The 17,652-nt window shown below is 37.9% G+C and overlaps 1 protein-coding gene across 1 annotated transcript; it reads right to left on the bottom strand.

Moving 5' to 3' along the window:
• Positions 1 to 639: 639 nt before the first annotated feature.
• LOC126273227 (uncharacterized) lies at positions 640 to 2,534 on the bottom strand. The gene is made up of 2 exons (XM_049976771.1): positions 2,153 to 2,534; positions 640 to 692 (listed from the first exon to the last, which is right to left on the bottom strand). Exons 1-2 carry the CDS (start codon positions 2,532 to 2,534, stop codon positions 640 to 642), a joined length of 435 nt encoding a protein of 144 aa, XP_049832728.1.
• Between the last annotated feature and the right edge of the window lie 15,118 nt (positions 2,535 to 17,652).

The following is a 17,652-nucleotide window of genomic DNA, read 5'->3' on the forward strand; positions in this document are numbered from 1 at the left end:
TTAAAAAAAATGCTGTTTGCATATCCTGTATGGACATAGCTTGAGCATTGCTAACTTCTGCCCCTTGCCCAGAACAAATATTGTCATTAATTCCTAACTGGTTGAATGCAGGAGTGTCAGTTTGTTTTGGCAGCTCCTCAGTTTTACTATCACTCGGGACATCAGTTACTAAATTATCATTCATAATTAAATTTTCTAATAAATCAACAGAAATATGGGTACATTGTTCTACCTGAGACTCTGATGTCATCTCTACATCAGCATGCTCATTCGGTTTATTTTTCTTTTGTTTAACCATTCTATCACCAATATAGCACAACAAATATATAAATCACTGACAAGCACCAATTGACACAAAATAATCTTATAACTAACACATCTACACAAATAACACTTAAAAATATTATTCTCGCAGCCAGAATATTCAATTATACCACTTATGGCTGCAGGTACTGATTTTAATTTTAAATTGCACATGCAGCAAATGTTGTTTGTGTGCTACTATGCTACTACTGAACATGCCCATCTGCCCCTACCTGAGTTGATCGAGAGCTGCGGACTGCACTGCTTATATGAAGTTACTGTCACACCAGTGCAGACACAGATTCGTACAGCAGTTCGGTAGGAAGATGTCAATGCTCATGAAACAAGTAAATAAACAATGATTAATAGTTTGTTTTGGTACTCCGTACCTGTAATAGATCACAATTTCAATTATTAAAATGAATAAATGTGCATTGGTGGCCCCAAGTTGGGCACCAGTGTGGCATTCGCTGGGTTATTCAGTGGTTTGGTATTTAACTGATTTGTAAATGAAAATAATAATCTTTTTTTATTCATCATCATCATCAGCCAATTCAATCATTAAATGATGTGGCCTCTTTGAGTCGTGGATTCAGGTAAGCTTTCAGCAGTCTTCTCCAAGTGGGAAGGTCTTGGGCAGTTCTCTGCCAGGTGTTACCAGTGACCTTCTTGATATCTTTGTCCCATCTGTCTGGTGGTCTTCCTCTAGGTCTCTGGTGCTCTCTCGGACTTCACTCCAGTACTAGCTTCGTCCATCTGTTGTCTTTTCTTCTTGCGATGTGGCCAGCCCACTGCCATTTCAAGGAACCTACTGTCTCTAAGATGTCATTAACCTTCGTCACAGACCAGATGTCATCTCCCCTTTTCCTGTCCTTTCTTGTATAGCCCAGCATTGATCTCTCCATGGCTCTCTGTGCTGTCCTAAGTTTCCCTTTTGTAAATGAGTTCAGTGTCCATGTCTCGCAGCCATACGTCATCACAGGAAGAATGCATTGATCAAATACTGCTTTCTTCAAATTTACTGGCATTTTTGATCTGAATACTTTTCAATTCTTCACAAATGCTTGCCAGCCAAGCTTGATGTGTCGATAGATTTCTGGCCTTATGTCTCCCTTCATATTTATAAGGCCAAGGCAGACATATTCACTGACCTCTTCTAGTAGACTGGCCTTGATCTTCACATCTTCAGCTGGGACCCATTTGTTGGACATTACTTTTGTTTTGGAAAGTTTCATGTTCAAGACAACCAGCTGACATTCCGATGCAAGATCTGTAAATAAGTTTTGGGGCTCTGCGAAGTCTTTGGTCAGTAAGGCACTATCATCAGCAAATCTCAAGTTGGTAAGCCTTCTTCCATTAACTCTAATTCCCTTACCTTCCCACCTCAACTTTGACATAGCCATTTCCAATACAGCAGAAAACAGTTTTGGGAAGACGGGATCGCCTTGCTTGACAACCCTCATGATGCGGAATTCTTGAGTTGATTTGCCGATGTTAGCATAAGCTGAAGAATTCTCGTAGATTTTCCTGAGCACTTCAATGTATGCTGCTCCCACTTCTTGCTCACTCAAAGCTTGGAGGACAGCTAAATGGCTAATGGAGTGAAATGCCTTTTCAAAGTCAACAAAGACAATGCAGAGTGGCAGTTGGTATTCGTTCGCTCTGCTTATCACTTCACTAATGGTCAGAATGTGATCAATAGTGCTAAAATTGCTTCAGAATCCTGCTTGTTCTATAGGTTAGGCTGAGTCTAGGGAGGAACTAATTTGGTTTAACAATATCTTTGTGAAAATTTTGTACAAAATTGAAAGCAAGCTAATAGATCGGTAGTTTTTAATATTGTGAATACTTCCTTTCTTGTGTATGAATATAATCTTAGCCTTGTTCCACGATAATGGGATTGAAGCATAGTGCAGGCAGGAAGTAAATACTTTTGCCAAGTGATTTATTGTTACCTCTCCTGCCAGTTTGAGGATGTCAACGCTGAGCTCATCATCACCTGGCACTATTCCCTTCTTCATGGTATCTATAGCACACTTGACTTCTGATGGGAGTATATCTGGAACACTAGGTACATCATTTAATTTAGGTACACTCAAATTTTCCCTTGGATTGCTATACAAATTGCTATAAAAGTCTCTGATGAACTTCAAAACCTCCTCCTTTTCAGTGATTCGACTGTCATTTCCATCGAGTGCAATAATCTGCTTTTTACCGAGTGTGAGTTTCATTTTTTTATTACTAAATAAATTTTCTCCCGGCTAAAGAACTGGTCAAGTTGCTAAAGAACTCCAAGTTAACGCCGTGTTAAAGTGTTGTCTGTAAGTTGTGTAAGTGTCACTAAATCACAGTTCATACAACAGATTCTATACAACTATGGATTATGATGGAAACAGTTATCTTCAGCAAAATGATCATGAAAACCACAGAATATCAGCCACGCACAACACTGACGTATGTTATCTGAAACAATATTCTTCGCAACTCATGCGTAATTAATTTCGGCTCCATACATCAGCTAGAAAAGTTTGTTATAATGTTCATGCTATGAGCACTGTTTTTTAAGAACCAATCTGATTCGAATTATTTTCATTAAAATGAGTTTGGGACCACTGGTGCACATTTATTTTTACACATTTGTATTACATTCAGCAGTTATGTCTGCAGAGTTGTGTAATTTGAATTTGCCGCTGTGATAATTGTTAAGATGGCGGCAGACAATTGATAGAGACTTTCTATTGTTAGATCAAATAAGTATTTTAACTGATTATTAAACTTTACAGAAACTCTACTTTCGTATTGTGCACTATTTAGACCTCATCAAGCAAACATTTGATTTATTTCTAAGGAAAACACAGACAAAAACGCGATACAAATTGCTATCATCAATGGCTGCACTCGTTGCAGCGGAAAGAAATAATTAACACAGATAACGCTTACTGAGAGAGGAATTAAAGTTACAAGTAATTATTCGCTCATGTTTATAATGATAATGAACTCTATTTTCAAGTAATAATTAACAAATCATTACAATTTCTTAACAGACCTCAGTTTGATATGCATCTTGCATGCTGAACCTACAAAAGCCATCCAACAAAAAGTAAAAACAAAGGAAGACAAAATGCAGATTATAAAAGGAATTTACAATTATCATTGTCTTTGTATAATACACATCAATATGTCTAATTACATCATAGAATCTTATATAAATAATTAATTCACTATTTTTTCATACGTCGAAAAGACAATGTTTATAACTGTTAGAGGCATAATTTCCACTCGTCACACTGTAACCAAAAATTTATCTCGTGGATGTTACAATAGCAATCTACACTGGTCCTTACACATTCCTTACCTATATAAAAAACTAAGCTCAGCAATTTACGCTATTCGTGTGATTGCTTGCTTCAATTACTTAAATACTTTGAAAGCTGCCTATTTTGGTTATTTTTTTACCCTGATGGCCTATGGAATTATATTCTGGGGAAACCAGCCAAGGGCAAACAAAATCCTCATAGCCCAGAAAAGAGTCATTTGGATTCTGTGTGGTGTCTATTACAGACACTCCTGCAGGAAACTCTTCCAAGAGCTGAGAGTACTCAGAACAGTATCTCAGTACATTTCCTCTCTCATGTGTTTCTTGTTTAAAAACCATTCCCTTTTTGAAATGAACAGCATGTATCATAACAATGACACTATGGTAAAAAATGATCTACATCTTGAACAAAAAATCTAAGTATGGTACAAAAAGGAGTACACTACTCTTGCATAAAAATATTTAATGCTCTCCCTCAGGCAATAAAAATGTCAGTTACTGATCCACCTACTTTTAAAGATCAACTTAAACAGTATCTTCTAAGTAAAACCATTTACTCACTGGATGAATTTATGTATGAGAATATATGAATTGATTTTGATCCATTGTAAGTCTGTTCATTTTTACAAAAAACAATTCTTGTAAATATTTTTTTCTATGTAATATATTATTCATTGTGCAACCTATTAATATAAACAAATGTCTCAAATCTATGTAAATGACACGTTCTACACCCAAGCAGTTTATCGCTAATGGGTCTACAGAACACGAATTAAATTAATTAATTAGTTAATGGGCTTATGCTCATTCTTTAGGAATTTTGTCCCTCCACTATTAAACAGCATTACCTTAGTGTGTTTATTAAACAAAAATACACAATAATCTTGTGTGGAACAATCTCTGAAAGATTTTAAATCCATAAAATATTCTTTTAGACAGTTTGAGATGTTACATCATCTGGATACAACAAAAGGTTTTTGTATTCCCTCAGATACCTCATTATTGGTACTGGAGGCATGCCTGTTCCAAGTTTATGATCAAGAAGATAAAAGCAAAATCAGAAAATCAATTTTGCTAGTTGAACTTTATTGAAATTTGGATGTGGGTATTCAGCTAATATGGGCACTTTAAAAGTTTAACTATTGTCTGTTTGGAACTGTAGACTGTGATATCTCAACAAGCTGCTTCGAATCACATGGAAAGAAGGACATCAGAAACAAAGAACGAGAGTGTCACTTTCAACCAGGCAGTGACTTCCATGAAACATGACATGAAAACAGCAGCAACAAGTAATGAATTTTTCATGTTCTTAGCAGGAACAAATGATGTAGCAAAAAACAAAATGAAAGACCTAGATATCTCACTTAAAAGAAGGCTACATGAGCTGAGAAGTTCACATGTGATCATCTTCTCTGTTATTTACACATGACCCGATTGGCAAGTCATATCAAGAAGAAACAAAGTGCGAAGCCCAAATAAACAGATCCTAAATATATGTACAAGATTCACAAATGTTATATTTGTGGACATAAGCTCTGCGGGAAGGAGCTTCCACACATCACATGGCTTGCATCTCAACAGACTATAGAAGGACTTAGTTATAAAATGGACCTAAGAAATAGTGAACAGCAAAATGAATGTGCAGTGTTGTGCTGCAGAAACCATCCCTCTTACGGACATAAATAACAAATACTTGGGAGAATCAACCATGAAATGCCAGGTCAGTAAAACAGTACAGGCAGGACAACAGCAATGTCTCTTTTTTTTTTTTTAATTAAAAAAAAAAAGAGGTAATGAAACCTTCCACCAGCACAACACCAGCTGCAACCGTATGTGTTTCATATGTGCCTCAAAAAGATGTCAGTCCACATGAGAATAATTTATCACTTTTTCATTATAACGTAAGCTTTTGGGTAATTTATCACAGGACTATCTCCACATGTAGTAATAGTAACAGAACACCTGGAAACAGTGAATAACATTCAATATTGTAATTAGTAGGCTAAAACCTAGCTACATTCTACTGCAGAACACACAATAAACACCAGTTGCTATCTACTCCAGAAAATGTAAGTTCATAATCACATGGAAAAAGTGCTATGGGGAAACAATTTCTGTGTTGACACAGATTTTGAAATTGCATTTCTTAAAATCACATTTTTCACTGTTCCTTTCTATGTCATAGGTATATAAAAATCCCCATGTGGAAGCTTTGATGCTTTTCTGTAATCACTTGAAGGAGTTCTAAGTAAATTAATGTCAGGCTGTAGAAGTATAAATCTTGTCATGCTGGGAGATCTGATCATCAACACTTTACATGATATTCAGGAAAGCAAACATTTTGCAGATTGTATTCTGTCTTATGGGGCTGAAGATCTTCTTGGATTAGTACCCACCAGAATAGCTAACACACATAGTAGTTCAATTGATCATGTTATCACACATCATGACCACATCATCTCAACATACATTATAAATGGTCACCTCTCAGATCAATTAGGCCAAACACTGGTGTTAAAATGTAATACCAAATACATAACAAGGAAAATGTATGAACAGAGGTGAATATTATCTGCAAATGACATTGCTACACTAAGACACAGTTTAAGCCAGGCATCATGGTAATCAGTTATGATTACCATTGGGGTCAACAATGTGATCACTCTAAGCTTGTGGTTATAGCTTGGTACTAGTGCCTACCAGTTTTAATTGTATATCACAGCACTGAGGATGGGTACTAAGTGACCGAAAATCGATTTTGTGGACAATAAAACAAAAAATATGGCCAATGCTGATTTTCCTTCCAAATAAATGGACAATGTTAACAGAAATTATGGTTAAGCACTTAAATACAGCCATTCCATTAAAACAAGTGAGTATCCAGAAAAATCAAGCTTCAAAATCAAAACCTGTGCCATTAAATTTTAAAACAAAAGATCTGAAAGAAAAAATGGACAACATGTGTAGCTTACACAGACTGACTAACTCAGAGTTATGTGAAGAACTCTACAAGCAGCATAAATATAAGTACTGCAAAGAAGTCAGGAGATTAAAGTCAGAAAGACTCAGCCAACAGATATGAGGTTCAAATAACATTTCAAAGACTTGCTGGTCAATTGTAAATAAAATTGGGGACAATGAACAGAAACTAGAATTAATAATCAGTTTAGTAGTTTTTCCAGCCAATCATAATTTACTTTACACGGAGGAAGCCATAACACAAAACCACTAAAGAATATAAAATGTTAAATGTCCATTCCATCCTACATTTCTGAACTTCAGAAATGAAGTTCAGAAATGTAGGATGGAATGGACATTACAGTAATTACTTTCCTATCAGCTATAATCATAAAAGTATTAAAAGCTATGTACAGTATCATGAATGTCATAAAAAATGACTGAGGTTCTTTTTTTCCTACTATCCTTACAAATGTATTTATCTTTCCTCAAAATAATATCAGCTATTGCCCATCCCCTACCTCCAATGGCATGTCACAAACACATTACTTCAAAACAATGTACCAACGGCATTCACAGTTCAGTTAGTTTCCTTAATCAGTATTGTTTACGTGAACATGGTTGACAAAAGAGCATTATATTCCATGGTGACTTATTATCTCTCGATGACAATAATGGAGAAAGTTGTCGAAAGCTCGACATTAACCACTCTGACAAGACTTTACACTAATAACATAATGCCATCTGTTCATGAAGAAAAACAGCAGCCACCTCTCCACAGTGTTTTTTTTCCATATCTTCTTCTCTATCACAACTCTGTGAACTTTAGCTACAACATTAACATACAAAAGCAATGAATTATTGATAAAATTATTTAATTGGACATACAAAAAATTCTACTCACCAGCAGCGGCAGAACAAACACATAAAAGACTGTTGTGATTGGCAAGCTTTCGGAGCCAGTGGCTCCTTCTTCAGGCAGAAGGGTTGAAGGGAAAGGAAGAGGGTGAAGGAAAAGAACTGGAGAGGTCTTAGAAAAGGGGTAGATTTTGGGAAACTGTCAGTCAGGGGACACTTACCATGCCAGGTGACTTTCTCAAAATCTACCCCTCTTCCTAGACCTATTCAGTCATTTTCCTTCGCCCTTTTTCCTTCCCCTTCAACCCTTCTGCTTGAAGAAGGAGTCACTGGCTCCAAAAGCTTGCCAGTCACAACAATCTTTTATGTGTGTGTTCTGCTGCTACTTGGCGAGTACATTTTTTATCTATGCAATTAAATAATAACAGTAAGGTATGATATTTTATGTAAACTAATTAGTACTCTATAAGCCATAACAATTAGTTTTCATAAAACATTGTATGTTAATGTTGTGGCATAAAGCTACATAGAGTTGGAACAGAGAGGACAACTAATCAGTACTTCATAAACCAAATCAGTCCCCATGGACCATGGACCTTGTTGTTGATAGGGAGACTTGTGTGCCTCAGTGATACAGACAGCCATTCTGTAGGAGCACCCACAACAGAGAGGTATCTGTTGAGAGGCCATACAAACATGTGGTTCCTGAAGAGTGGCAGCAGCCTTTGCAGTAATTGCAGGGGCAAAAGTCTGGATGATTGACTGATATGGCCTTGTAACACCAAGCAAAACTGCCCTGCTGTGCTGGGATTGCGAACAGTTGAAAGCAAGGGGAAACTACAGCTATAATTATTCCTGAGGGCATGCAACTCTACTGTATTTCTAAATGATGATGGCATGCTCTTGGGAAAAATATTCCATCCTCTTGGGCAAAATATTCCCCATTCAGATCTCCTGGCAAGGATGTTGTCATCAGGAGAAACAAAAGTGGTGTTCTATGGATCAGAGGTTGGAATTTCAGATCCTTTATCAGGTAGGTAGGTTAGAAAATTTAAAAGGGGAAATGAATAGCTTAAAGTTGGATATAGTGGAAATTAGTGAGTTCAGTGGCAGGAGGAACAGGACTTCTGGTCAGGTGAATACAGTATCATAAATACAAAATTAGATAGGGGTAATGCAGAAATAGCTTTAATAATGAGTAAAGAAATTGAAACACAGGTAAACTAATATGAACAGCATAGTGAATACATTATTGAAGCCAAGATAGACATGAAGTCCACACTCAGCACAGTATTACAAGTTTATTTGCCAAATAGCTCTGCAGATGAGGACGAGAATGAGGAAATGTATGATGAAATAAAAGAAATTATTTAGATAGTTAAGGGAGCTGAAAATTTAATAGTCATGGAGGACTGGAATTCGATAGTAGATAAAGGAAGCAAAGGAAAAGTAGTAGGTGAATATGGACTGGGGGAAAGAAATGAAAGAAGAAGCCGCCTGGTAGTATTTTGCACAGAACATAATTTAATCATAGCTAAAACTTGGTTTAATAACCATGAGAGAAGGTTGTAAATGTGGAAGAGGCCTGGAGACACTGGACAGTTTCAGATTGATTATACAGGGTGATTCAAAAAGAATACCACAACTTTAGGAATTTAAAACTCTGCAACAACAAAAGGCAGAGCTAAGCACTATCTGTCGGCAAATTAAGGGAGCTATAAAGTTTCATTTAGTTGTACATTTGTTCGCTTGAGGTGCTGTTGACTAGGCGTCAGCGTCAGTTGATGCTAAGATGGCGACCGCTCAACAGAAAGCTTTTTGTGTTATTGAGTACGGCAGAAGTGAATCGACGACAGTTGTTCAGCGAGCGTTTCAGCGAAGTATGGTGTTAAACCTCCTGATAGGTGGTGTATTAAATGTAGATATAAACAGTTTACAGAGAATGAGTGTTTGTGCAAAGGGAAAAGTTCTGGATGGCCGAGAACGAGTGATGAAAATGTAGCACGCATCCAGCAAGCATTTGTTCGCAGCCCAGGAAAATCGACTCGCAGAGCTAGCAGAGAGCTGCAAATTCCACAATCAACTGTATGGAGAGTCCTACGAAAAAGGTTAGTTATGAAACCTTATTGTTTGAAATTGGTTCAAGCACTGTCTGCAGCTGATAAGATTAAAAGAATCGATTTCTGTGATTTTATCCTTGCTCAAATGGAAATAGATGAATCTTTCGTTTCAAAGATTGTGTTTAGTGATGAAGCAACTTTCCACACTAATGGGAAAGTCAACCGTCACAATGTCTGTATATGGGGCACTGAGAATCCACGGGAAACAACTCAGTATGAACGTGACTCACCTAAGGTGAACGTTTTCTGTGCCATTTCAGCCAATAAAGTCTTTGGTCCCTTTTTCTTCGAAGGTGCTACTGTAACTGGACTACAGTATCTGGAGATGTTAGAGAATTGGCTGTTTCCTCAGCTCGAACAAGAAGCACAACAATTCATATTTCAGCAGGATGGAGCACCACCACATTGGCACTTATCTGTCCATAACTACCTGAAAGTCAACTACCCGAGGTGATGGATCGGCTGCCAGGCAGCCCGTGACAGAGCACTTCATCACTGGCCTCCAAGAAGCCCTGATTGCACCCCCTGCAATTTTTTCTTATGGGGGTATGTTAAGGATATGGTGTTTTGGCCACCTCTCCCAGAAACCATTGATGATTTGAAACGAGAAATAACAGCAGCTATCCAAACTGTTACGCCTGATATGCTACAGAGAGTGTGGAACAAGTTGGAGTATCGGGTTGATATTGCTCGAGTGTCTGGAGGGGGCCATATTGAACATCTCTGAACTTGTTTTTGAATGAAAAAAAACCTTTTTAAATACTCTTTGTAATGATGTATAACAGAAGGTTATATTATGTTTCTTTCATTAAATACACATTTTTAAAGTTGTGGTATTCTTTTTGAATCACCCTGTATTATGGTTAGATTCAGGAACCATATTTTAAATTGTAAGACATTTCCAAGGGCACATGTGAACTCTGACTACAATTTACTGGTTATGAACTGTAGATTAAAACTGAAGAAATTTCAAAATGGCAGGAATTTAAGGAGATGGGTCCTCGATAAGCTGAAAGAACCAGAGATTGTAGAGAGTTTCAGAGAGAGCATTAGGGAATTATTGACAAGAACAGGAGGAGGAATACAGTAGAGGAAGAATGGGTAGCTTCGAGAAGGCAGAAGAGGATCAAGTAGGTAAACAGATGAGGGGTGGTAGATATCCTTGGGCAACACAAGAGATATTGAATTTAATAGATGAAAGGAGAAAATATAAATATGTAATAAATGAAGCAGGGTAAAGGGAATATAAATGTCTAAAAAATGAGATCAACAGAAAATGCAAAATGGCTAATCAGGAATGGCTGGAGGACAAATGTAAGGATGTAGAAGCATATATCACTAGGGTTCAGATAGATACCGCCTACAGCAAAATTAAAGAGACTTTTGGAGAAGAGAGAACCATCTGTATGAATACCAAGAGCTCAGCTCGAAAACCAGTCAAAAGCAAAGATGGAAAAGCAGAAAGATGGAAGGAGTATATAAAGGATCTATATGAGGGAAATGTTCTTGAGGGCAATATTACTGAAATGGAAGAGGACATAAAGGAAGATGAGCAGGGAGATATGATACTCCAAGAAGAATATGACAAAGCACTGAGACAGTTAAATAAAAAAAAAAGGCTCTGGAGGTAGGTAACATTCCATTAGAGTTACTGATAGCCTTGGGAGAGCCAGCCATTACAAGCATGATGTATGAGACAGGTGAAATACTCTCAGACTTCAAGAAGAATATAATAATCCCAATTCCAAAGAAAGCAGGTGCTGACAGGTGTGAAAATTACCAAATAATTAGTTTAATAAGTCACAAATTCGAGTGTAGGAAAAGGGAGAGAAGGAAACATAATAGGTGAATATGAATTGGGGCTAAGAAATGAAAGAGGAAGCCGCCTAGTAGAATTTTGCACAGAGCACAACTTAATCATAGCTAACACTTGGTTTAAGAATCATGAAAGAAGGTTGTATACGTGGAAGAACCCTGGAGATACTAAAAGGTATCAGATAGATTATATAATGGTAAGACAGAGATTTAGGAACCAGGTTTTAAGTTGTAAGACATTTCCGGAGTCAGATGTGGACTCTGACCACAATCTATTGGTTATGACCTGTAGATTAAAACTGAAGAAACTGCAAAAATGTGGGAAATTAAGGAGATGGGACCTGGATAAACTGAAAGAACCAGAGGTTGTACAAGGTTTCAGGGAGAGCATAAGGGAACAATTGACAGGAATAGGGGAAAGAAATACAGTAGAAGAAGAATGGGTAGCTCTGAGGGATGTAGTAGTGAAGGCAGCAGAGGATAAAGTAGGTACAAAGATGAGGGCTGCTAGAAATCCTTGGGTAACAGAAAAAATATTGAATTTAATTGATGAAAGGAGAAAATATAAAAATGCAGTAAATGAAGCAGGCAAAAAGGAATACAAACGTCTCAAAAATGAGATCGACAGGAAGTGCAAAATGGCTAAACAGGGATGGCTAGAGGACAAATTTAAGGATGTAGAAGCTTATCTCACTAGGGGTAAGATAGATACTGCCTATAGGAAAATTAAAGAGACCTTTGGAGAAAGGAGAACCACGTGTATGAATATCAAGAGCTCAGATGGCAGCCCAGTTCTAAGCAAAGAAGGGAAGCAGAAAGGTGGAAGGAGTATATAGAAGGTTTATACAAGGGCGATGTACTTGAGGACAATATTATGGAAATGGAAGAGGATGTAGATGAAGACGAAATGGGAGATACGATACTGCGTGAAGAGTTTGACAGAGCACTGAAAGACCTGAGTCGAAACAAGGCCCCCGGAGTAGACAACATTCCATTAGAACTACTGACGGCCTTGGGACAACCAGTCCTGACAAAACTCTACCAGCTGGTGAGCAAGATGTATGAGACAGGCGAAATACCCTAAGACTTCAAGAAGAATATAATAATTCCAATCCCAAAGAAAGCAGGTGCTGACAGATGTGAAAATTACCGAACTATCAGTTTAATAAGCCACAGCTGCAAAATACTAACGCGAATTCTTTACAGATGAATGGAAAAACTGGTAGATGCAGATCTCGGGGAGGATCTGTTTGGATTTCGTCGAAATGTTGGAACACGTGAGGCAATACTGACCTTACGACTTATCTTAGAAGAAAGATTAAGAAAAGGCAAACCTACGTTTCTAGCATTTGTAGACTTAGAGAAAGCTTTTGACAATGTTGACTGGAATACTCTTTTTCAAATTCTAAAGGTGGCAGGGGTACAATACAGGGAGTGAAAGGCTATTTATAATTTGTACAGAAACCAGATGGCAGTCATAAGAGTCGAGGGGCATGAAAGGGAAGCAGTGGTTGGGAAAGGAGTGAGACAGGGTTGTAGCCTCTCCCCGATGTTATTCAATCTGTATATTGAGCAAGCAGTAAAGGAAACAAAAGAAAAATTTGGAGTAGGAATCAAAGTTCAGAAATAAGAAATAAAAATTTTGAGGTTTGCAGATGACCTTGTAATTTTGTCAGAAACAGCAGAGGACTTGGAAGAGCTGTTGAACAGAATGTACAGTATCTTGAAAGAAAGATATAAGATGAATTTCAACAAAAGCAAAACAAGGACAATGATGCTGAGGGAATTAGGTTAGGAAATGAGGCACTTAGAGTAGTAAATGAGTTTTGCTATTTGGGAAGCAAAATAACTGATGATGGTCGAATTAGGGAGGATATAAAATGTAGACTGGCAATGACAAGAAAAGTGTTTCTGAAGAAGAGAAATTTGTTAACACTGAGTACAGATTTAAATGTCAGGAAGTCCTTTCTGAAAGTATTTGTATGGAGTGAAGCATGGATGATAAACAGTTTAGACAAGAAGAGAAGGGAAGCTTTTGAAATATGGTGCTACAGAAGAATGCTGAAGATTAGATGGGTCGATCACGTAACTAATGAAGAGGCCCTGAATGGAATTGGGGAAAGTGAAATTTGTGGCAAAACCTGACTAAAAGAAGGGATCAGTTAATAGTACACATTTTACAGCATCAAGGGATCACCAATTTAGTAGTGGAGGGAAATGTGGGGTTGTAAAAGTTGTTGAGGGAGACTAAGAGATGAATATAGTAAGCAGTTTCAAAGGGGTGTAGGTTGCAGTAGTTACTCAGAGATGAAAAGGTTTGCAGAGTAGCATGGACAGCTGCATCAAACCAGTCTTTGGACTGAAGGCCACAACAATAACAACAAACCACATCAGATAGAAAAGTAAGATTTGGTTGATAAGACGCAGCAGGTCTGTATGAGATGGAAACTCAAGATTTCAGTTTTTTATGTGCTTCTGGTATTGACCTGCATATGATAGATAATCTGCCCTTTCTTATGGATATGTACAACTTGCACAACAGCATCAACTGGATGGTAACCAATAATATTAACAAAAGTGCAGAGCCATTTAATCAATGAACAGTCAATGATGTATGTTATAAATGAACATTATCCAAGTTAAATTTAATTGTGGCCATAGGATCTATAGAAGAGAACCAGTTTGATGCACAAGAAAAATTTGTTTTTCAATGTAAGAACATTGACACATAATTGAGAAAGAAGTTTTTGAAACTGCATGCCTAAAGTACCATAGCAAATGGATTTGTAATGTGAACCACAAGAGAAGTGGAGAAAAAGAAACTTCAAGAATCTGAGAGCTTTGGGACACTATATTAAGACAAACTGTCATAAGCACCAACAGTGAAACCTCACTATACCACAATAAATATGTAAAATATGGTGCATGTGAGTACAAAATACAGAACTGGTAAACACTGCCTAGGCACTGAACAGACTAAATTAAAAAACCACAGTTTCGTTTTATTAGCCAGAGCTTCAGCAAGCTATAATAAGAAATCATCAGCAACACTGGCAGGCAGCTAACGTACATATTTGGACATTAAAATGACCATTTCAAAACTGATCATTTTAGACAAGCAGTGTGGTGTGGTATGCTGATCACGTGTAAATTGATTTTGTATGTTTTGTTGGGTTTATTTGTTGGAAGCATGCATTAATTCAATCATTTTCTAGCAAATTACATTAATGAATCTCTTTTTGATATTTCAAGAGGTAAGTGACACTGAAATAGTTTTCTTATTTGACTCATACTGTGTCTCTTTTGAGACTGCAGCCACTATACAACTGATATGAAGCAAAACTAAATGCACACTGTATGTCTGTATTTATGTGTGGAATTCTCTCCCAATGTTATAACACTGTAGAAAGTATTACATAGTTCACCAAGGGAAAACACAACTGTTCCAAATGAAGACACGGTGGTCACCCAATTCCATATTAGGAGAGATTAAAATTGATCGTGCAACAAGAACCAGGACTGGAAAATAGCAGAGAGAAGAGCCAGTTTCCATTCAGATCATTATCTAACAAGAATGAAATCCGTTCCTAACAACATCAACAAGAAAATTTCTGAGATACATAAGTACAGGATAGAATAACTAACTGTCGATCAGGAAATAATAAATACATACCAGGAACTACTGGTCACAATGGATTCACAGAAATGAGAAAAATGACCAAAAGAATTCAAGAAGCTTCAAAATGAACAGCCTTTTAGATAAAAAGAAAACACCCATGGTTGAATGATGAATTTGAAGATGCTCTATGAAAATATTCTGAAGATTCGAAGAAGTGGAACTGCACTATACAAAATTTCAAATAAATCTAGTCCCCAAAAGAAAAGAAGCTCCAAATGAAAATTAGAAAAAATAGCAACATTTTTTTAAGTCTTCTGACTGGTTTGTTGCAGCCCGCCATGAATTCAAATTCCTTTCTACATCTAAATCTACATCCATACTCCGCAAGCCACCTGACGGTGTGTGGCAGAGGGTACCTTGAGTATCTCTATCAGTTTTCCCTTCTATTCCAGCCTTGTATTGTTCATGGAAAGAAGGATTGTCAGTACGCTTCTGTGTGGGCTCTAATCACTCTGATTTTATCCTTGTGGTCTCTTCCCGAGATATACATAGGAGGGAGCAATATACTGCTTGACTCTTCGGTGAAGGTATGTTCTCAAAACTTTAACAAAAGCCCGTACCGAGCTACTGAGTGTCTCTCCTGCAGAGTCTTCCACTGGAGTTAATCTATCATCTCCGTAATGGTTTCGTGATTACTAAATGATCTTGTAACGAAGTGCACTGCTTTCCTGTGACAACCTCTTCATCTCATGACAGAGTAGCTCTAGCACCTAATGTCCTCAATTATTTGTTGGATGTATTCCAATCTCTGTCTTCCTCTACAGTTTTTACCCTCTAGTATCATGGAAGTTATTCCTGGATGCGTTAACAGATGTCCTACCATCCTCTCCCTTCTTCCTGTCAATGCTTTCTGTGTTTTCCTTTCTTCACCAATTCTGTGGAGAACCTCATCATTCCTTACCTTATTGGTCCACCTGATTTTTTTCATTCTTAAAAAGCAACAGATCTCAAAAACTCTGATTCTCTTCTCTTCTGGTTTCCCTACAGTCCATGATTCACTACCATACAATGACGTGCTCCAAACATGCATTTTCAGAAATTTCTTCCTCTGATTTAGACCAATGTTTGAAACTAATAGACTTCTTTTGGACAGGAATGGCCTCCTTGCCTCTGCTAGTCTGCTTTTGTTCACTCCAACCTCACTCAGTGTCGAGCGACATGATCATTGCATAACATAGGCTATAAAACAAAGGAAAAATTATGAAATGTACTACACCTGGGATCAAAATGTAAGTAAAATGAGAGAGGAGCTAAAACAACAGCACGGGGAAATGTGAGTGGCTGACCACTTGCAAAAAACAGGAATGAGCCAGTTGCCCTGTTAACTCATTAAGATCATCTCCGTAAAATTTCTGGAAACAAGCTGGACAGATCACAAAACCTTAAAACTCTAACTTCATTCATATAAACATCACTTAAAATAAAGGGTAAATCTGCCGCTGCATTGGACGGTTCTCTCACTAGAACAAGAATCCGTGTGTCACAGGGCTATGGCCTACGCAAAGACGAGTAAGGTGACTTCATCCCATGTTCGTGGCCGAAAGGAATCATGCCATGGCTGCATAGTGGGCTTTCCTAGATGCAACTTATTATCTGTCACTTCCATCCACTCACTTTCTCATTGACACATCACTCTGTACCTCCACAGTGAGGAGATCACACTCATGTTGACGGCACACTGAAATAATATGGGACTGCGACACATGTCCTAGGCTGCTACATCCACCCTTTTGTTCCCTGTAATAGCCATGTGCCTTGGTACTTAGCAGAAAGACATCTTCTTCCCTAGCCATTGTATTTGGAGGATGGCATCCTGAACATTCTAGACTACCTTATCTGTGGTGCACAAGCACTTTAGAGAGTGAAGGGCATTCAGAGCATCAGAACAGACAAGGAATTTAGTATTTGAAGAATGCCTCATCTACTTCAGTGCTGGAAAGATCACATATAATTTTGTGCTGAAGACAGAAAAGTTGTCACGCAATGGACATTGAGTCCCCCTGTTTCACCCCGACCATACAGACAGCTGTGGAGTTCTGAAGCTCATTTAAAATGACATAAAATAATGTCTTAAAACATATGTAGGAGTGCAATCCCTCCTGTACTGAACTAAACATAAAATTATTCTGGGCCTCTGCAGTAACCATGGTGGCAAGCATATAAAAACCTGGATTTGAGGTTGATCTTGCACCACAACAAGCAACTACAGCACACGCTGCATGTGGATTGCAAATGGTGTTGTTGCTCATGAACGATTGGAGAAAAGGCAGGCCAGAAGTGGATGAGCAACAGTGTGATACCCAGGTGAAGTCGGAGCTGTGAGGAACTTACATGCCTGATGCAACACATGGAGCTGATGGTGAGTGTCGGTTCCCCAGCCTCAGCATAGAGTATGAGGCTGGTCCTATAAGCACATGTGGCCATGCTAGATAGTGTCAATGATCATCAGGTAAGAATACATTGCCAAACCACACATTGTGCACCCATAGTCTAGGTGCAAATGCACAGAAGCCCTACAAAACTGCAGCAGATGTGCCCTATATGCTCCCCAGGATCTGTGCCTAAAGTACTTTTTGATATTGAGTGCCTTTGGCATTCTGGCT

The sequence above is a fragment of the Schistocerca gregaria genome, chromosome 5, assembly GCF_023897955.1.
Source record: "Schistocerca gregaria isolate iqSchGreg1 chromosome 5, iqSchGreg1.2, whole genome shotgun sequence".
NCBI lineage: Eukaryota > Metazoa > Arthropoda > Insecta > Orthoptera > Acrididae > Schistocerca > Schistocerca gregaria.